General features: G+C 43.5%; 1 protein-coding gene across 2 annotated transcripts in view; it reads left to right on the top strand.

Moving 5' to 3' along the window:
• The window catches only part of galnt1 (UDP-N-acetyl-alpha-D-galactosamine:polypeptide N-acetylgalactosaminyltransferase 1), a 244,408-nt gene that overhangs the window by 62,259 nt on the left and 159,713 nt on the right, over nucleotides 1–22,436 (top strand). Inside the window, exon 2 of one of the 2 annotated variants that reach the window (XM_085988177.1) lies at nucleotides 1,520–1,729. In XM_085988177.1, coding sequence (XP_085844303.1) covers nucleotides 1,591–1,729 — 139 coding nt within the window. In that variant the 5' untranslated portion in view covers nucleotides 1,520–1,590. The remainder of the gene's footprint in view (nucleotides 1–1,519; nucleotides 1,730–22,436) is intronic. The other variant, XM_085988178.1, reaches the window with a different exon arrangement.

Here is a 22,436-nt window from a genome sequence, read left to right on the forward strand (position 1 = left end):
AGACCCTAATTGAATACAAGTCATTAAGCAGCTACATGGAGCATCTGTGCACCCAAAATGTGTCTCTTGTCATCCCAGCAGCTGTTGCGCTACCCTTATGTGGTTGGCAAAATTGATATAGTAAATTGCTTCAGTAAACCCTCCTAAACCCGCGACCTCTATCGCCTAGAAGGACAAGGGCAGCAGGCGCATGGGAACACCATCACCTGCAAATTCTTCTCCAAGTTACACACCATCCTGACTTGGAAATATATTGCCGTTCCTTTATCGTCGCTGGGTCAAAATCCTGGAACTCCCTCCCCAACAGCACTGTGGGAGTATCTTCACTACATGGACTGCAGCGGTTCAAGACCGCAACTTATCAGCACCTTCTCGAGAGAAATTAGGGATGGGCAATAAATGCTGGCCTTGTCAGCAACACCCACATCCCAGGAACAAATTTTTTTTTAAATAGTTCAACCTCTAAAATGTGATTACATTTGTCCTCCCTCTTCTGGCACTTTTTTACATTATAGTAGCATTCTCAGGAAAGTGTTTTGAAATGGAACCCATTGACTTCCATATGATGCTGCTCTCTTTTTACTTTTGTTCTTGTTATTGTTCCAAATGTAGGTGCAGATCTGCAATTTCCATAGCTAAGAGGGAGGGAATCTGGCCCCACACTTTAAGGTTTAAATGAAGACCAGATGGCAGCTTATGAGATGTATGAAAATCTGTCTGTCTGATGCAATCTGATCTCTGGAGGTTGGCTGGTTTATAATAGAGTACTGTTGACAGCAGAAGTACTATATGTTTGCCATCTATGCCATTCCATCAATGTTAAACCACCTTTATTCACCATTTTCTAACATTTACAGCTATCGCATTATAATTTAAAAGCAAGATACTGCAAATACGAAACAAAAAACAGAAAAAAGCTAAAAACATGCAGCGCATCAATCAGCATCTGTGGAGAAGACACAATATCTTGGGTTTATATCCTGCTTCGGAACTGAAAAAAAATTCAGTTTCAGCATCAGTATGCTGTTGAAGGGAATATACAAATAAACAACTCTAAATACTCAATTGACATTCTCAACTACTAATAATATATTGCAATTTTAACAAAATACAAGTAATCTATTAGTTTGTGTTACACCAGTAGAAGATGCAATGGGATGTACAATAAATGTAGAGTTCACTTTGCTACATTGATAATGCAAGGACTGTGCGAGTGAAAAGTGGCCACCAGTTTGGAGTGCCAATATGTAGATTCTCAAATTCAAGTGCAGATTTGTGTTTTCTGCTGAATATAAATTTTAAATTCTAGACAAATATGGAACTCCCTTCTGACCCAGCTAGAAGAAACAGAACAAAAAGATAGTCATTGCAAAGTCGTCTTAATATTTTAAAAGGATACTGTTCCTTTACAGTTTTTTTGCAGAGACGGAATTGTTTACAGTGTTTTAAGTTAATTTTGAGCTGTACTACTCCTCTAAGATGAAACCGTTTACTTATCATGGTGTCTTTCTCTTCCTAGCAGTTGCTGTGGCAGTGCTGTCTAGCTGGTTCCCGAATCAAATCTATTTCTGCACTATCTGAATCAGTACCATGAGAAGGTTTGCGTACTGTAAGGTGGTTTTGGCCACCTCCTTGGTCTGGGTGCTACTAGATATGTTCCTACTGCTTTACTTCAGTGAATGTAACAAGTGTGAAGAGAAGAAAGAACATGGCCTACCTGCTCGTGAAGGTAAGAAAGATTCCACTTATCTTAAATTAAATAGTCTTTTACATAGAATGGTATAGAATATATAGCACACACAGGCTATTTGACCTGGTGTTTATGCTCCACTTGAGCCTCCTCTCAGCCTTCCTCATTTAACTCTATCAGCATAACCCTCTTTTTGCTTCTCCCTCATGTTTATCTAGTTTTCCCTTAAATGCATCTACACTATTCGCCTCAACTACATCCTGTGGTAGTGAGTTCCACATTCTCACCACTCTTTGGGTAAAGAAGTTTCTTCTGAATTCCCTATTTGATTTCTTGGTGACTATCTTATATTGATGGCTTCTAGTTTTACTCTTCCCCACAAGTGGAAACACCCCCTATCAAAACCTTTAATAATTTTAAAGACCTCTACTTGGTCACCCCTCAGCCTTCTCTTTTCAAGAGAAAAGAGACCCAGCCTGTTCATCCTTTCCTGATGGGTATAATCTCGCAGTTCTGGTGTCGTCCTTGTAAATCTTTTTTGCACCCTCTCCAGTGCCTCTATATCCTTTTTATAATATGGCGACCAGAACTGTATACATTACTCCCAAGTGTGGTCGAACCAAGGTTCGATACAAGTTTAACATAGAAGGCAATGTGATGGAACATGCACTAGGTCAGGACACAATTGCATGTAACTAGATTTATAACAGTACTGTGGCCATTACTGACAACTCCAGGAACTGATCTGAGACTTTTATTTTATCATGTTTACCAAGTTTTTGTCATTAGAAGCCACAGTCACTCATTTTAGTTTTAATGTGATCTTTTTTGATATGACTCTTAAAAAAATAATAAAAAAAATAAAGCTCAATATATTTATATTGATTTGCAGTCAGATTTACATTTGTTTTATCATAAATGTCACTCTTTTCCTGTTATCAACACCTAAGAAATAGAATGTATTGCAGTTGCCAAGAGTTTCCCAGTCGTGGTATTCAGTATGTATTTGATTGCATATATAAAAGCTATGTCCGCGATGCATGAAAATGATAAGGAAAACATTAAATCCATGTTACTGAGATTATTTGGGTTCTTTATTCCCTCATTACTGAAAAATGACATTTCAAGCCAATTAATGCTGTTGACCTTAAAATAAGAGTGGCTCTAAGCTAATTTTAGTTATGATTACTGATTTTACCTATATACTAGGTTTATTTTTGTCAAACTATCAAAGGACAACTTTGGCATCTGCATTGAATTTTTCTGGTGCATGCAATCCTGAAATGTTATGTGAAAAACCATGAGCAAAATGTTGAAGATACGCCGTACTAGTTAATTGCTTTTGGAAGAACATAGTCAAGGGAGGCATTTATCACCGTTCCTTAAAGACCTGGCGAGCAGTTTTTAAGAGTGATGTAGAGACTGATACTAATGTCAGTAAGTGGCATCACATTTGTACAAGCAAAGATCTACTGTAAACAGAATAATTACATTAATATATTGAAATAGATTTGATTCCATCTCCAATCAATTGAGAAGAATGAGTTATTTGGAATTTCTGTATACTGAAGAAGGAGGAAGAACAGAGGCCAAATGGCTTTATGTCCTCTGGGATTAATGCAAGAGTTCACGAGACAAGAAAATGACCACCAAGCCTGCTCTTATCAACAGACGATGTACAATTTGCAGTGTCTAGTTTCCCCAACTTAATCTTCTGAGGGAGTTAAATAAGCATAGGAAAGCCATGTGAGCAGAAGTCTGAACTCCCTGACTCCAACGGTAAAATAGCAGAAACTTCAGGACATTACTATAACATACAATAGATATTCAGCCTTATTGTCTGTGTGCTACAGCTAACATTTCAATCAATGATCACAACAGGCTGGGAACCATAGTGATCTACTACTTTATCATCTGTGTCTGTATATATTGACTACAGGCTTCAATATCATTCTTTTTACAGGAGTTAATACATAATGTTAATTTTAACTAAATATTTGGAATATTAAAATATCTTCTGTGGACTTAATCGTGCTTGATATTTTCCAATTTAGTGCTCGTGTCCATTCTGGGAACACAGTTCATTTAAACAGTTGGAAAATAAACGAAATACCTCTGAGCTAAGGAACATAAGGGGCTGGGGGATATAGGTGAATAGCTCACTGAAAATAACAGTACAGTGTACGGCAACAGTATAGAAAGCTAAATTAATCTTGGAATGTGTAACCAGAAGGATAATCACTTTTACAAGGTACTAATATGACCATACCTGGAATAGTATGTACAGTTATGGTACTATAGCAACATATATCCCAGAAGGCAGCGACTGCTGACAACGAAGTTGAAGTAGTTGCGCATACGCATTTTGAAATGACTGGTTTTTACCCAGAGCACTCCCAGCGATAGAATAGACCTTATAAATACTGCAGAGGCCTGGTGTGTGAAGAAGGCTGGGGGCGGATGCGCAGTACTGCCAGTCAGGTGATGGAGATGGAAGGTGGAGAGAAGGTTCCGGAGCGAGCGAGGAGGCGGCGGCGGCAGGGTGCAGGGGAGCAATGGAACCGGTGAGGCTTTGTAGACACCCGGTGTAGGCCTCAAGCCCTAAACAAGAACCTAAAGGCCACGCCTTTGCACTGAGTGAGTCGGCAGCATTGCTATTGCTGAACAGAGCCGTGTCAGGAAAAGAAACTCTGTGCCAGCAAAACTCGGCAAACATCCATTTTTACTAATATTGTTCTCCTTTCTCTGCACACTGAGCTTGAGCGCCGAACAAATAAATCTCCGCAACCCTCCCCCGCAAAATTATTGTACATTACTACTTAAACCAACCCGCGATATTGTTATACAATATTATTAATCCAACCCAGAGCTCCACAGATTTATGCGATATTACGATATTATTATAGATTAATACTTAAACCAACACAGCTTCCGGTCGTTGGCAGCAGCAGTCACTCTGATCCCAGAATTGGAGGAAAGGGCAACCAAAGTGCTCAACGTAGCTGAGCTATAAGGAGAGGTTGAAGAGCTTAGGATCGTTTATTCTGGAGAAAAGAAGGCTTGGGGAGATATTCAAAATCCTTAAGGGACCAATGTTCCCTCTAAGGTGTGCGGCTGTGTCGCGATCTGTAAGGTCCCACGCACTCAAATTCACAGGCCACGCAGTGGAGAGCTGGAGCGGGGGAAGGGGCCCAATGGCCAAAGCGCGTGTGGTTGCAGAGAGCAGGATAAAGTGCGGCGGAGAGGGGGGCTAGAATTGCATTTGATTGGCTTTCAGCTCTTGCGTAGTGCAGTCAGTGTGTCTGGATTGGAGGTGATCAACATGCTCTTGGTCATGCCAGGTCGGAGTGTTGATCTCTATAAGCACGGGTTTAGAGCAAATGGCTCTTTGTGCAAATGTATAAAATGCAGACTGAAGGAAGCAAGGGAGAAGCCAGATATTTTTACTGAGACCTGCTGGTGAGAACACTGCTGCCCAGAGCGCAGCCACTTCGGCAAAAAATGCCGGCAGTATGTCTCGGGCTGCTCCTCCAACGCAAACCCAGCTCCCAGTATCTGATTTTAAAACTCCAATTTTACAAATTATTTGTAATAGATCCATGGAAAAATTATGATACTTGATTTAAATGTTGGAGGGTTTCAATGGAATTCTTTCTGCAGTGAGGTGAAAGGATTGTTTAGAAATGCCATATTCCCCAAAAAAACTTCAAAAAAATTAAATACATGATTTTTGTTCTTTTTATTAAAATGGGAACAATATTTTTACCTGGTCGGTTAGTCTCAAACGACAATCTGGGATAAATATTTGTATAGTAGCACAGATTCACAGGTACCCCTTCACTGCACAGTCATGGTTACGTAGGCTCTGTACATATACAGTTAAGTTCTGTGGGCTTGGCACAGACTTTTTTAAGTTCACCAAATGCAGTAAGGGACTCTACATCATCATTTACTTCAGCTGAGAATCCTTGATGCGCTAACTATGTGCTGTTACAGTGGAAGTGTGCGAGGGGGGGAACATTCTCGTGTTCAGTTATTCTCACTTACAGGTGCCCTGAGTCGGATATGGTGTCCATTCTAAGTTTTAGCTCTGAATTTTTGAATATTGTCTTTTTAAAAGAAGTTTATATGAATTCTGTGTATGGAAGAGTCTGACCACCAAGATTATTTTCAGTACAGCACCATGCTTCAATAAGCTGATGCCTATAGGCTAGCATTGCCTTTCAGGATTGAAGCCTTGCCATTGAGGTGAAGAGAATTGTGGTCATCATAGCAGCAGCACTGTGGGTGGGTGGGGGGGGGGGGGGCGGCGGTTGCAGGGAAGAAGATGGTGGTAATGGTAAGGGCACCCGCCAGCTAAATTAGAATGATCAAACTTTGGGGAGATGCAGAGCAATTAAAACTTCTACACATGTATTTGAAGAAGGGCTTGTCAGGGTAGATGCTGGGAGGCTGACTCCCCTGGCTTGGGGAGTGTAGGGCTGGGGGCCATGGTCTCAGGGTGGGAGGTTGGCCATTTGGGACTGAGGTGGGGAAAGATTTCTTTGCTCTGAGGGTTTTGGGTCTTTGGGATTCCCTGCCCCTGAGGGTTGTGGATGCTTGGTCGTTGAGTGTATTCAGGATTGGGAACGTTGGATTTTTGGGCGCTGGGGGTGGGGTGATCGGGGCTGTGTGGATGGGCGGGGGATAGAGTTGAGGTGGAGGATTGGCCATGGTCTTGTTGGGCGGCAGGGCAGGCTCGAGGGGCCATGTGGCCTATTCCTGGTCCTTGTTCTTGTGTTCATTTTGGGTGTGGGTTTTTCCTGGCATCTTGTTAGGTTTGTTACTTGAATCTGAGTTTCTGTACTCCATTTTGGGATGTAATTTCCTGCAGAGCTTCTCTACCTTCAGACTGTTTGCCACAAGATCCTAAAGACAACATATCCCAAATCCTTATTTAAAACAGAACCATCCACCTTTCTTAGACTTCCTTATCCCTGTCGGGGAACACCCCCCGCTACCCTCCCCACCCCATGGCATGGTTTTTCATCCCCAGTCTTTGGGATCACTCAGTGCAGCCTTATCCTTTCTTCCTACCCGGACCAAAAATTATCGGAGAATTCCTGAGGCTTGAAACATCAGGATTTAATAGGACAGTATTGTATTTTTTGAATTTCAGGGCTGGCCAGCTGGACTGAGGGGCCCTTTTCCACTCAACAAAACTAAAAAGAGTGAATGAACATTATGGCCCAGAAATTCGGGTCGGAGGCTTCCCGTGGGTGCAAGCCTCCGACCTGCACTTACCTAGCGAGCCGGCCGTTGTGCTGTGGGCCCGCGTGGGATTCCGATCCTGGGCCTGTTCCAACTGCCGTCGCGCAGTGCTTGCGTATTCCAGGGGCGCAGTTAGTTTGAAGCGTCCTGTGGGATCACGTGGGTCATGGAGAGCCAATGGTAGCAGGGAATCTGTATTCATAGATTTGACAGGAAGGGCTGTCAAATCTATGAATACAATTCAGCCCTAAAACTTCAAATACATTTTTTAAAAATCACATTTTTAAAACAACTATAAATTAAATAAAATAACTTTTAAACAATTTAAATTTTTGAAAAAATTAATTCGTTTCTAACGGGGCTAAAAATAAACTTACCTTTAAAGTATTTAAAAATAATAAACCTGTAGAAAAAATGTTTTAATTTAACTTAATTCACCACTTGCCTTGTTAAAAGCAGGCCTTGCGACTGCTTTTTACAAGCGTAGCTCCTGGAGACTTGCCCTCCCGGAGAAACCTGCAAAAAAACGGAAGTTCCAGGCGTACGTGCTGCCTCTCCGGCGCACGCGTTCGACCTGTGAACCCCTTTAAGGGAACGGAAGTTCCGGTTTCCCGCGCATGCGCAGTGCATGCACGAAACCGGCACTTTCGTTGGGCCTAAGCGTGAGTACCCAGCGCGTACTCACCTGTGGGGACCCGAAGTTCTGGCCCTATGTATTAAAGGAGAAAAATTAAGAGGGCATTGACAAGTTTAATCACAAATATTATATTTAAGTTGCATGCAGAATAATAAGTGGATAGACTAGAGAATCTGGGGTTGTTCTCCTTGGAGCAGAGAAGGCTAAGAGGAGATTTGATAGAGGTGTTTAAAATAATGAAGGATTTAGATAGAGTAAATAAAGAGAAATGGTTTCCAATGGCTGAAGGGTTGATAACACGAGGGCACAGATTTAAGGTGATTGGCAAAAGAACTAGAGCAGATATGAGGGAAAACTTTTTTATGCAATGAGTGGTTAAGATTTGGAATGCACTGCCTGATAGGGCGGTGGATACAGATTCAATAGTAGCCTTCAAAAGGGAATTGGATAAATACTTGAAGGAGGAAAAAATTGCAGGGATATGGGGAAAGAACGGGACTAACTAGATTGCTCTTCGAAAGAGCTGGTACATATTCAATGGGCTGAATGGCTTCCTTCTGTGCTGTACTATTTTATGGTGTGGAGATGCCGGAGTTGGACTGGGGTGGACAAATGTAAGAAGTCACCTGGTGTTGTGTGACTTCGTACTATTTTATGTAATTCAATGCGTTGCTTTGTGATGCAGTTCTGAGAGGATTGAGCCAGAGACTCGAGTGGCAGTTGTATCAAGGCAGAGCGGCAGCGTGCAGCAGTGTCTGTGAATCTCTTTGAATCCTTCCCTAGCAGTCACGAGCTTGCTCAGGGTGTGCACGGTTGCTAGGGCACGCTTTAAACAATCCCAGACTCGATCCCTTGGCTGTCTTGCTCGGGTTAAAGCGCGTGCGACGAGGCAGACAACTTCAACCTTCCCCAACCTGCACTTAACAGGTTTCTGCAAACTCTTCACCCTTTTCAATCAATTTCCTTTTTTGGCCAAAAGAAAGTTTGCATAAAATCCAAACATGGTAAATAAAATGACATTGTACATTTAAAAACCGAGTGCGTGCCAAATTTTCTTGGGAAACACGTTTTTAAAATAGTAAAACTGATTTGCAGGTACCTATTGTACAGAATGCATCCTAAACCGACCCTGAAACCAAGAGACAACGTTTCTCATAAATCTCAAATTGTTACTAAACTTGAATCTAACTTGAAGACCTGTGTGGTATTCTATTCCTGCTGTCCTTTAACAAGCAGTGACAAGCTTGTTCAGAAAAATGGGTTTCTGCTATCCCCTTTCTGTTAATGCAGATAAGAGCGAGGAAGGCGTATGTGTGGCTAAAGGTGTATGAGATCTGTGTCAATTTTGATTTCAAGTTAGAATTAACTGGTTTTTAGTGAGGGAGGAAGACTCGTGTGTAATAAAGCAAGCTTTAAGAGAAGACTGTTCTGATTGCTAAATACTTAACAATAGTAATCATCGGTGTAGAATCATTTCATTTGGCTCCGGTGAATGAAAGTAGTTGTAAAATCTGGTCATGGACAAAATAGTCGCACTCGAAGAGTTCGTGGCCCGCACAGTACAAAAAAAAATTAGAGGGAACATTTTTAGGGACACCAATAATATATTTACGATTGCGATAAACAGTGGAACTAGGGGGCACTGGCTCAAGCTTAGAAGAGTGGAAGTGACCATTAAGGATGAATTGGAGTTAGATACTCCAGACAAATTTAAGGAGGCAGTGAGTGGATATTTGAGGGATTAGGTGATTGTTATTAGCTTTTTGGGACCAACCAGATGAACAGCAGAGTACATTCAATATGTTTGTGTCACAATTTGAAAACTGGAATTGTCTCCTCATTCTTTTTCCAATTCTAATAATTTAATAAACTTTAAAGTTGACATTAGTAGGTGCTTACGTTGCCTAGGCATTTGGAGTGCTGAAGCTATTGCCTTTTCAGACTATTCTATATTCAACAGCAACAACAACAACTTGCATTTATATTTATTTCTCTATTCTCATTGTCATGCTACATGTACCTGTAGGCTGTGAATCAAAGGCAGATTGTTTTGTTAAGTTGGCTTTTTGATTCAGCTCTGCTGCCCTTTTTGCAACAAGATGATGTAGTGATATTTGGAGCCCAAACTATCACAACCGCCTTAGGAAATAGGAAAGGACTTGGTCGTCAGTGGAAATACATTCTGTTTGCCGAAAGTGTAAAGTCTGTGGGTTGTGCAGTAAATAAATACACAGACTGTTGAAGTACAAACAAACAGGTCTTTACTATTCAGAGGTCAGGGCGAATCTGCCCTAGTTATCCTGTAACATCACTTATATACTGGTGTGGTCACTGTCGGTATTACCGTATACAGAAGCCAATCAAATAGTGCCACACCTAAAGTAGTTCTCTTAAAGGTGAACGGTTACACTCAATCGTTCCCTTAAAGGTAGACGGGTACATACACTACAATCCTCCCTTTTTAGCTTATTACTTACAGGGTCCCCGTTAAACATACATATCTTCAACTTCACATAACAATTTACAGATATACTCTCGGTGGAGAACAAACAATTTACAGAGATAATTCCGGTGGAGTCAACGTCATATAAAACAGTTTACAGATATACTTTCGGTGGGAACAGTTCACAGGTTCAGTCTCTGCGGAAACAGTTCATAGATTCAGTCTCTGATCTTGACTCATTCCGAACAGCATCTCTTTGGTGTAGCCGGTTCACATGGCTAGCGTGACTCCTCCATAGCCTTTTTCTTAACGTAACAGCTTGACCTTCCGTCCTGTTGAACCAGCAGTGCGGACTTTTACAACCAACTGGCTGTCTTGATAATTTTTGGGTTTTCAACTAATTTAGCTCCTTTCATGGTGTCCCGCCTGAGATGATAGTATTTTAGACAGTTATTATCTCCTGCTTCTTCTTTTTCTTTTCTGCCTTTTTGAAACTCTCGGAGCTCCTTTCTCTGCGGCCATCTGTAGCGCCACCAACTCTCTATGTTCATTAGACCTTAAGTGCTTCATGCGGATTTCTGTACTTTGGGAGTTTTCATCACAAACTGGGCAGACCAGATCCTCGTAATATTCAGTGTCACTCAATAGGTCATGATAGTATTCGGGGTCGTCCTGAGTTAGGCCAGTGAGGGGCCCTTCTACTTCCTTCTTATCCAACTGGACGTTAGCCGACGGTGGTTCCTTCTCTGACCATCTTTCTTGAAAAGACTTCTTCAAGCATTCATATTCATCCCGCTCTTCCTGGGATGTCTGCCATTCCTTCACGCCTGGCCTCATTTGTGAGTTCAATACCTTCCCTTCCATCGGGGATTCCGTTATCAGGCTATTTAATCCTTCTACTGAAGTAGCTGTTTCCGCATTCTTCTGTTCCCCTTGACGTAATTCAGCATACTTTTGACATCCATGTGCAAGCTGTGTTGCCCCCTCAGCTCTCTCCGTGACTTTTGGAAGCTCCGAATTCTTTCCCTTTGCAACCTGAAACTCGTGTTCCCATTTTGGAGTCTTGTCCCTCAGCGTGTATAAGAGTTGGCTGACCGTTAACTCTTCTACGGGGACACTGTGGATTAGCGCCTTCTCCATTTCATCCACCTTTCCCTCCAATGTTTTCACCTTCCTTTCCTCCGGTCCTTGGTTTTAAGCGCTCGAAGAAATTGCGCCTTGGTGTTCTCTAACTCCTGATCAGGGGCCATTCCTACAGTCTCTGTGTTCCTTCCATTGGCCTTTCCTTCCACTGCCCGGATTCCTAGTTGAATATGTTCTTCAAGTTGTTGGACCTCTGCCATTGCCGCCTCATATTTGTCTTGGGTTTCCTTCAATAATTTAACGAGTTCTTGGACATCTTGAATTTCACGTTCTGCTATGTCTTCCACCTCTAATTTTCCATCTACGGATGGAATCTCTACCGATGAGTCTGTCTTGGCCTGGAGCTCGTCAAACATTTCCTGCAGCTTTTGTAATTCTCGCTCATGTTCAAACTTTAGTTGTTCATATGCTTTCACTAAAACTAGCTTTTCGGAGGTTGCCGAGTTAACCCCTTCCAGGATTGTAGTCTGGGCCCGTTCATACTGTTCCTTCAACTTGTTACACTCTGCTTGCAACGAGTCGTAGAGATGAACTGGGATAAAATCCTGGCTTCCTGAAGATTCCTCTTCCTTTAGGTCGTTCTGTAAATAGTCTAGTTCCTGAACAGTTTCAGGGAGATGTGATCGGTACTTGGCCACGATGGCTCTATGGTCGCTCTTTTCTCGAGCTAGCTGTCTCTGTTGTCTTTCCAGGTTCTCCCATTCAGTGTCCCAGAACTTTTCCATATTTTTCATCTCTTGTATGAGACGGTCACTCCACTGTTCTAATTGTTGTCGTACTTTGACATAAGTTTGAGCCCGAGCTCGGTGTTCTTCCGTCGTGGATGAATCCTTAGCTTGAACAGGCTCAGAATTCTCTGTCAACCTGGAGTTCTGCTCTGTAACTTTATTCTTCTTGGTGACATAAGTCTTTCTGCATGTCTTTGTTTCCTTCCCCATCGTCGGCAAGTCCCCTTTAGCCTTGTCATGCATATTTGAATTGGTCTTATCGTCATCCATCTCAGAATCTGAGCTGATAGCTTGCACCGAATCCTCCTCCATTATGGCTTTTAGGTAGTGCCATTCCATGTCTATTTTCTTAATCCACTCCCGTCCTAGAAGTGGTGGTCCTCCCTCAGGTAATACGTACAAATTCATTCTTGGGTGTTCTTTCCCTCTATCTCTCACCTTGACTCTTATTTTCCCCATGGGGTATACATTATGCCCCGTGTATGTCTGTAATACGAACTTGGTATTTCTCAAAGGTATGTGAGAGAACAGCCGGTGGTAGTCCCTTCGGTTGATGACTGATAGAGCTGATCCAGTGTCCAGCTCCATTCGTACTTGGACTCCAGCTATTTTTAGTACGAGCCAAATCGTTTGTAGATCAGTTTCTTTCCCCACATTGTGGATCTTCAGACTACCCAGCTCCTGGTTGTTTGGGTCTGAGTCTGAATTCTGTTCGTCTGAACTCTTTTCAGCCACCTTGTGTACCTTGTTGTACTTTTCTTGTGGTGGCTTCCGTTGATTGTTGGTCTTTTTCCTGGACCTGCATACCTTCGCGATGTGACCCAGTTTGCCACATTTCCGACACTCTTGGTTCTTAAACCAGCAGTGATTCTGGTCGTGCGTGGTCTTCCCACAACGGTAGCATTTTGTTGTGCTCGAAGTAATTTGGTCCACCCCGAGTGCCGCCGCCTTTAGCTGCATTTCGGCCGTTCCTTTCGCTGCGGCTTCGTGTGATGCAGCTATGAGGACAGCCCGGTCCAGTGTGAGGTCGTTTTCTTCCAGTAGTCGCTTCTGCGTTCCTTCTTTGGACAATCCGCATACGAACTTGTCCCGCAGTGCCTCTGTCAGATTCCCTCCGAACTGGCAGTATTTCGCTAGCCTACGCAGTTCGACCAAGTATTCCGCATTGCTTTCGTCTTTCCTCTGCGTTCTTGCGTAGAATTTGAATCGCTCAGCCAGCATCAACGGTGTGGGGTTCAAGTGGTCCTTCAGCACAGCCACAATTTCTTCGAAGGTCTGATCCGCTGGTTTAGCTGGTGCTATTAGATGCTTCAAGAGCCCATATGTTTTTGCCCCCATCGAGTTTAGCAATGTTATCGCCTTGTCATCTTCCTCTATTTTGTTGGCTTCGCAATAGATCTCTATGCGTTCCACGTACGTGGCCCAGTCTTCTATTTCAGAATTAAAATCGTTAATATTCCCTCGCTTAGGCATCTTTCTTTCTTTGAAGCAGCACAGTATTTCTTTAAGTATTATTTATTATCTTTTTTTTTTCTAAAATGGCGGTTTCCCTGCGAAAATGGCGGTTTCCCGCTCTTCCCTTCTCTCTCTCTCAGTTCAGTTCAGTTCAGTTCAAATGCTTTATTGGCATGAAAGTTTACAGAGAACCATATTGCCAAAGCTTACATAGCAAAAAGGTACAGTTTTCCAACATTCTGTAGGTGTCAATCTCTCTCTCTCTCTCTCTCTCTCTCTCTCTGCCCACTTCAATGGCAGTTAAGATGGCGGTTCTTTTCCCGCGAAAATGGCGGTTTCCCGCTCTTCCTTTCTCTCCCCGCCCACTTCAATGGCGGTTTCCCGCCTCTGTCGTCTTCTCCGCCTAATGGCGGCTTTCCGCGTTTCTCCCTGGTGTAAGGGGTACGCTTTCCCCACAGCGGACAGGTTCAGCCGCTGGGCTGGCTCTCGCACAGCTCCCCTTACTCGGCTCTGTCTTTTCCTCCCGCCCGCACGGCTCTACCGGCGCTGGGTACACCCCGTTAACGGAGGACAGTTCAGCCGCTGGACTGGCTCTCGCGCAGTCTCTCTCTCCCCGTGTTCGGCTCTGTCTCCCTCTCCCGCACGTTCGGTTCTACCGGCTCTGGGTACCCCGTAGGTGGAGAACAGTTCAGCCGCTGGACTGGCTCTCGCGCAGTCTCTCTCCCCGTTCTCGGCTCCTGTTCGCTCTCCCACTCCCGCACGTTCGGTTTTTTGCCGGCTCTGGGTACCCCGTTGGTGGAGAACAGCTCAGCCGCTGGACTGGCTCCTCGCAGTCTCTCTCTCCGCACCCGGCTCTCACCCGCACGGTTCCCGTTCGCCTCCCCAGCCCTCTCACAGACCGGTGTTTCCCTCCCCGGCTGCGGCTGGGTTTCTCTTCCCGCGCCTACTCGCAGGCTCAGTGCTTCGTGGCTGCGGTCGCTGCCCGGATTTTTCCCGCCGATCGCGGTCCGGCTGTCACCCGACGCCGTTGGACCCGACTTTTGGCCGGTACAGCTCCCCCTCGACCGAGGTCGAGTGCTCTGCCCTTATCCTCCGGATACTTCTACACCTTCCCCTACTCAGTCTCTTCGGCCGCCTTGTTCCCTGCTGATCGGCTCACTCCGTACCGTGGTAGAAGGGTAGTCAGTGCCTGTTGCAGACGGAAGCTTTTGTTGCTAAAGTCTTCCACCTTTCTCCTGCTGCAGCCTCGTGTTTTCTTCCAGCAGTACGACGAGGGCGGTTGCCTCTCTTCGACGCTCTTCTTTCTTTGGTAATCTTGCCGCAGGGTACGATCGGACTCGTCGCCACTGTAAAGTCTGTGGGTTGTGCAGTAAATAAATACACAGACTGTTGAAGTACAAACAAACAGGTCTTTACTATTCAGAGGTCAGGGCGAATCTGCCCTAGTTATCCTGTAACATCACTTATATACTGGTGTGGTCACTGTCGGTATTACCGTATACAGAAGCCAATCAAATAGTGCCACACCTAAAGTAGTTCTCTTAAAGGTGAACGGTTACACTCAATCGTTCCCTTAAAGGTAGACGGGTACATACACTACAGAAAGGATCTGGGATTTTCAGTAGTTAGGTACTGGATTGGTGTAGATCCCTTAAATTCAAGTTGCTGTTTAGTAGAGTGAGAAGGTAACATGAGATTTTGCAAAATTTGGAAGCTTAGCCCAAGATCATCTGTAACTTTTCCATGTTAGGTCAAAACTCTTCCTGCAATAACTCCAATTATGAAACTAAATTGTGCTATTTTTCCTGCAGATATTGATGGAGAGATTTATATGGATGTAGGATCCTTTTTGTATGTTTGCAATTATAGACTATTTGGAATTTTACATGCTCTCTTGATGGAACCTTTCACTTGAATACAGTCTATTATATAGTAAAGAACATATAAAAAACTTGGATCTGTGTGCACTTTCTGTCAACTTTACATTATAAATATCCTATGTCTACATTTATAATGGAAACTATGTAAAGTTTTCACACTTCAATTCTAACTTTGTCAGCAGAGGCAATGTAGCACCACCACCTGTGGAGGTTGTAATTACAGTACAACAAGGTTATATATGTGGATGCAGGAATTAATAAGGAAATTTATAAAAATAAGGACCGAACGTATGTCTTTAAATTGGAGACTGTATTGTGTCTACATGCCCTGGCCCAATTACCCCCTATAGTCCAATGCTATGCTAGGTGAAGACTACACTTGGCCTTGACTCTCCCATGGGAGGTCGACTGTATATATTACAAGCCTTGCCCATCTCTGCCCCGCCTCAGCTCATCTGCTGCTGAAACCGTTATCCATGCTTTTGTTACCTCTAGATGTAACTATTCCAATGCTTTCCTGGCCAGCCCTCCCACCTTGCACCCTCTGTAAACTTGAGCTCATCCCAAACTTTACTGCCTGTATCCTAACTCCCACCAAGTCCCATTCACTCATCACCCCTGTGCTCACTGACCTATACTGGTTCCCGGTCTGACATTGCCTCCAGCCCTACAACTCCCCGAGATCTCTGCTCCTCCAATTCCGGCCTCTTACATATCCCCGATTTTCATCGTTCCACCATTGTAATAAAAAATTGCAAGGCAAAACCATAATTTAACAATAGGAGGCCTTCAAAGAGGAGATGGCTTGGGTACAAGGAAGGACATCCAAAACTAGAGCTTCCTGGATGACTAAAGATATAGAGGTTATAATAAGATAGAAAAAGGATGCTCATGGCAATTGTAAGGTTCATAATACAGTCGAGAACCAAGCTGAATATAGAAAGTACAGAGGAAATCTAAAAAAGGGAATAAGAGGGTCAAAGAGAGAGTATGATAATAGATTAGTGGCTAACATAAAAGGAAACCCAAAAGTCCTGTATAAACAGAGTTAAAGGAAGGGCGAGGTGGATTAGGGACCAAAAAGGAGATCTTGTAGAGGCAGAGGGCATAGCTGAGATACTAAATGAGTACTTTGCATCTGTCTTCATGAGAGAAGAGGATGTTGGCAATGTAGCAGTAAAGGAAGAGGCAGCAGCGATATTGGATAGGATAAAAAATAAATAAAGAGGATGTACTTAAAAGGTTGACAATCCTCAAAGTAGAACAGTCACCTGGCCCGGGTGGGATGCATTCTCGGTTATTAACGGAAATAAGGGTGGAAATTGCTGAGGCTCTGGCCACAATCTTCCAATCCTCCTTGGATATGGGGGTGGTGCCCGCGGACTAGAGGATTGCAAATGTTACACTCCTGTTTAAAAAAGGGTAGAGGGATAAACCTGGCAACTACAGGCCAGCCAGCCTAATGTTGGTAGTGGGGAAACTTTGAGGCAATAAGCTGGGACAAAATTAATTGGCATTTGGAAAAATATGGGCTAAGAAATTTAAATCAGCATGGAATTGTTAAAGACAAATTGTGTTTGACTAACTTGATCGAGTTCTTTGAAGTAAAGGAGAGGGTTGATGAGGGTGGTGCAGTTGATGTTATGTATATTGACTTTCAAAAGGCGTTTGACAAATTATCACATTTTAGACTTGTTGGCACAATTAAAGCCAGTAGGATTAAAGGGGCAGTGGTAGCATGTATACAAAATTGGCTAAGGGTCAGAAAGCAGGGAGCAGTTGCGAACAGTTGCTTTTCAGACTGGAGGGAAGTATACAGTGGTGTTCCCCAGGCGTCGGTATTAGGACCACTGCTTTTTTGATATATATTAATGACCTGGACTTGGGTATACAGGGCATAATTTCAAAATTTGCAGATGATACGAAATTCTGAAATGTACCCTTTTAAGAAATGCTCCCGGTTGTCGTGTATTTGTAAGCCACCCTCCATCCCTGGATGCTTAACAACCCACTCCGACAGCTCCCACACCGCACCACCACCATTGCAGTGCTTCCACCTTCCCACTAGGTCCACACTCCCAGCACCCTTCCAGTGATCCCACATCCAAGGACTCCTCTCCCACTCCTCCCACATCCAAAATTCTCTCCAGATCTGCCTTACCCTGTCACCCATCCCCACTCCAACAAGACGCTGATTCCCATTCCCAAACACCATGGCCTAGATTTTCAGTGTGCCGTGAGGCGGGCTTTTAGGTGGGCGGGGGGCAAAAATCCCGAATTCGGGGGTCCCGACACCATCCCGCCCAAAATCCGTCTCCACGTAAGTTCAGAGGAGGCGGGTACCTGCCCTGCACTGGGACCTGCCGACCCGAGGCGGGAAGGGATTAGTGCCAATTAACTGCCTGTTAACAGGTAGTTAACAGGCAGTTTTAGCCTAATCCCTATTCTGAGGGGTGTCGTGTGGGATTCCCGACGGCTCCAAACCTCGCCAGGTTAGAGCAGGTGGGCCGTCGGTTTGAAGGACTTGGAGGGGTCGCAATGTCTGTGTTCAGGTGAGTGATGGGTGCATGAGTGCAAAGGTAAGTGTGTTTGGTGTGTCTAAAGTGTGTAAAGAAGTTTAAATTACCTGTACTTACCTTAACAGCCTTTCTTCCTCTAGGCATTGAGTGCCCATCACTCAGCCGGCACTGAAAGCAACATGGCTGCGAGCTGTCAAAAGTGACAGCCTTCAGCTTTCATTGCCGGTGTGAGTTCTAACTGAGTCTGTGTAGAAGGACTCAGGTTAGAAGTCAGACTGTCAGTGTTTGACAGCTTCAAACAGCTGTGAAACACTGATATTTCATCTGTCAAGACCTCTTGACAGATGAAATTTCAGTCTGTGATGTCACCTGTTGCCGGGTGGCCCTTAATTGGCCTGCTGAGCCCGCTGGGCGGGCTCAACAAGGTCAATCAAGGGAAAATCGCGTGGATTGGCCGGACGGCGATGTAGGCGGGACTAAAACACGAAATTTGTAGTCCCGCCTCCTTCCCGACAGCTTAATGAAAATCGACCCCATGACTCCCACTCGTAGTTGGCACCACTCTCACAATATTACCAACCAACACATTCCCCTATTCCCAACTCCCCAGTGCTGTTACAGTAGTAGTTCCAACCTACTTACCTAACTGCAACATTTTCCTCTGTATCCTGGCTTTTTTTTAAACCACAGCTGAGATAATCGCATCCTTTTTTTAATAATCAAGGCCATTGATTTACGTTTTTCATGTAAATGTCAACATAATCCTAGAATTTGAGCCCATAATTCAGAAGCAGTCCTGCACTCTAATGGTAACAAAATTTTTTTATCTGATAATATATTGTATGTTACATAGAATAAAACAACATATCCTTTTGCCACAAGCAACGCTACCGGAGATCCACCAATATTTTTTCCACAAAAGGGGAAAAATTCAGCCGATGAAGGGGGCAAAAGAGTTAACTCCGTTGACTGAGATACACTACAGGACTCAATAGTTCCTATGCTATCAATGGGAGATGAGAGGATGTTTTATAGAAAGCTGCAAGCCTGGGGTTGAATACTGGAAATGGACAAATGTTTGGTAATGAAGCAAGAAAATGCCTTGAACACAGAGTAGGTCTGTCAGCATCTACAAAGGGAAAAGATAAATTAATAGTTCAAGTGGAGATCTTTCATCGAAACTGATAGAGGAAGGAAACTACGATGGTCTGAGGAGTGAGTTGGGTAGGATTGATTGGGGAATGTCACTCAAAGGGTTGATGGAGGATAAGCAATGGCAAACATTAAAAGACCACATGGATGAACTACAGAAGTTTTTCATCCCAGTTTGGGATAAGAATAAAACAAAAAGGGTGACTCAACCGTGGCTAACAAGGGAAATTAGGGATAGCATAAGATCCAAGGAGAGGGCATATAAATTGGCCAGAAAAAGTGGCAACCCTGAGGATTGGGAGCAGTTTAGGATTCAACAAAAGAGGACAAAGGGATTCATTAAGAAGGGGAAAATAGAATATGAAAGTAAGCTTGCAGGGAACATAAAAACTGACTAAGAGCTTTTATAGATATGTGAAGAGAAAAAGATTAGTGAAATCAAGTGTAGGTCCCTTGCAGTCAGAAGCAGGGGAAGTTATAATGGGGAACAAAGAAATGGCAGACCAATTAAATGCATATTTTGGTTCTGTCTTCACAAAGGAGGACACAAATAACCTCCCAGAGATGTTTGAGAACATAGGGTCTGATGAGAGGGAGGAACTGAAATAAATCAGTATTTGTAGGGAAATGGTGTTAGGGAAATTGATGGGACTGAAGGCCGATAAATCCCCAGGGCCTGATAATCTGCATCCTAGGGTACTTAAGGAGGTGGCCCTAGAAATAGTAGATGCATTGCTGATCATCTTCCAAAATTCGCTGGAATCTGGAACTGTACCCATGGATTGGAGGGTAGCTAATGTTACCCCACTATTCAAAAAGGGTGGTAGAGAGAAAGCGGGGAATTACAGACCGGTAAGCCTGACATCGGTAGTGGGGAAAATGCTAGAGTCCATTATAAAGGATGTAATAGCTGAGCACTTGGAAAACAGTGACAGGATCAGACAAAGTCAACATGGATTTACAAAAGGTAAATCGTGCTTGACTAATCTACTGGAATTTTTTGAGGATGTAACTGGGAAAATAGATAAGGGAGAACCAGTGGATGTGGTGTATTTGGACTTTCAAAAGGCTTTCGATAAGGTCCCGCATAAGAGATTAGCGTGTAAAGTTAAGGCACATGGGATTGGGGGCAAGGTATTGACTTGGATAGAGAACTGGTTGGCGGACAGAAAGCAGAGAGTAGGAATTAACGGGTCTTTTTCCGAGTGGCAGGCAGTGACTAGTGGGGTACCGCAGGGATCGGTCCTTGGACCCCAGCTATTCACAATATACATTAATGATTAGATAAGGGAACTAGATGTAATATCTCCAAGTTTGCAGACGACACAAAGCTGGGTGGGCGTGTGTGCTGCGAGGAGGATACCGAGAAACTCCAGGATGATTTGGACAGGTTGGGTGATTGGGCAGAAGCATGGCAGATGCAATATAACGTGGATAAATGCGAGGTTATCCACTTTGGTGTCAAAAACAGAAAGGCAGACTATTATCTGAATGGCAATAGATTGGGAGAAGGGGAAGTGCAACGAGACCTGGGTGTCCTTGTGCACCAGTCGCTGAAGGTAAGCATGCAGGTGCAGCAGGCGGTGAAGAAGGCAAATGGTATGTTGGCCTTCATAGCAAAAGGTTTTGAGTACAGGAGCAAGGATGTCCTGCTGCAGTTGTACAGGGCCTTGGTGAGACCACACCTTGAGTACTGTGTGCAGTTTTGGTCGCCTTATCTGAGGAAGGATGTTCTTGCCATGGAAGGAGTTCAGCGAAGATTCACAAGGCTGATCCCTGGGATGGCAGGAATGACGTATGAGGAGTGATTGGGTCGATTGGGCTTATACTCGCTGGAGTTTAGAAGAATGAGAGGGGAGCTCATCGAAACTTATAAAATTCTGACAGGTCTGGACAAAATAGATGCAGGTAGAATGTTCTCGATGGTTGGAGAGTCCAGAACCAGGGGTCATAGTCTAAGGATAAGGGGTAAGCCATTTAGGACAGAGATGAGGAAGAATTTCTTCACCCAGAGAGTGGTGAACCTGTGGAATTCTCTACCACAGAAGACGGTTGAGGCCAAGTCTTTAAATATATTCAAGAAGGAGTTAGATATATTTCTTAGAGCTAAAGGTATCAAGGGATATGGGGAGAAGGCAGGTACGGGGTACTGAGTTTGGATGATCAGCCATGATCTCATCGAATGGCGGAGCAGGCTCGAGGGGCCGAATGGCCTACTCCTGCTCCTATCTTCTATGTTTCTATGAATACAAAATGCTAATGACTAGTACAAAGGCAGATAATGGATTTAATACTAGGTAAACATCTTTTTAATGATGAGGTGAAAAGTGCTGCATGATATGCAAAAGTCATCAGTCAAGCTGTGAAAAAACATCAACGGTAAAAGGTGAATAAAATGGTTCCAAGATTGAACAGAATGAAGTACACAGTGAATCGGGTAAGGTGGCAGGAAAATGGGAGGGACCACCAAGATCTGAAATTGTTAAAAGTGGATGTTCAGACTAGAGATCTGGAAGTATGTAGGAGCAGCAAGAAGTGGGATAGTGGAAGATTGGGTGATGTTTGCAAAGGGAGCGATCCCTCAGATATTGCACACTGCTCTATTTCACAGTTTGGCTTTGTAACTATACATGGATTTTTCATCCCCCTTCAGTTAGGAATCCTTTATTGACATCATGGAAAACATCAATTCAAATAAATAGAAATTTTGCCCACTGTTGCTGGGATAATGATTGCAATCCTGCTCTGGGTATGCTGTTTAGCCATCCTTCTATATCTGTAGTGGTTTTCTTTGCTCAGGGTATGTAAAATAGCTCAATGAAAACTCCGTTTCAACTTAGTACCTCCTTGTGGTGGGAAGTTCAATTGGTGAACATACATTTGTGTTCAGGTTCATGGAAGTTGCCCAAAAACCGTTCCTTTGTGTGGCTAAGTGTATATCTCTAATTTTTAATACTGTCTTTCATAAAACTATGTTAGACTCTATTAGACCCATGGTTTCTGTTGTTAAATTAGAGTGTTACACTGCTCACCCCATTCCAGTTTGCATGATAAATAAGTGTTGAGCTCTTATGGTAGATCCACCTTATTAGTTTGCATTTACATAGGATAGTTGTAGAAGAGCACTCAGTGAAAATTAAAATTGGATCTTAGCTTAAATTTTCTCAGGAAACTGTGTTAAAACCTTACTAGCAACTAACTACTTGCTTTCTAGTTGAAAATATGCAAAACATTGCTCTGGACAATTTTCATGAGGCAACTATATGAAGCAATTTATATGCTATTAAGGAAGCATTACTATCTAGATTTGACAACTGAAGTTTTAGCTCTAACCTGGCCATAGTACTAAATTATTGGTATCTCTACTGTTTTCTGTATAATAGAACCTCTTAATTATAGCCCTCAAAGTTCTGAACACTTGGATGTGATAGCTATGTGGAAAGAAAAAGATTAAGCTAGCATTTGCGCTATTTCGGCATGCACTCTACTGGATGGAACCTGTCACTGCTTTGGTATTCATACAGTGGAGTAGGATTTTG

The sequence above is a fragment of the Somniosus microcephalus genome, chromosome 5, assembly GCF_052327205.1.
Source record: "Somniosus microcephalus isolate GS21.2 chromosome 5, FLI_Smic_1.0, whole genome shotgun sequence".
Lineage (NCBI taxonomy): Eukaryota > Metazoa > Chordata > Chondrichthyes > Squaliformes > Somniosidae > Somniosus > Somniosus microcephalus.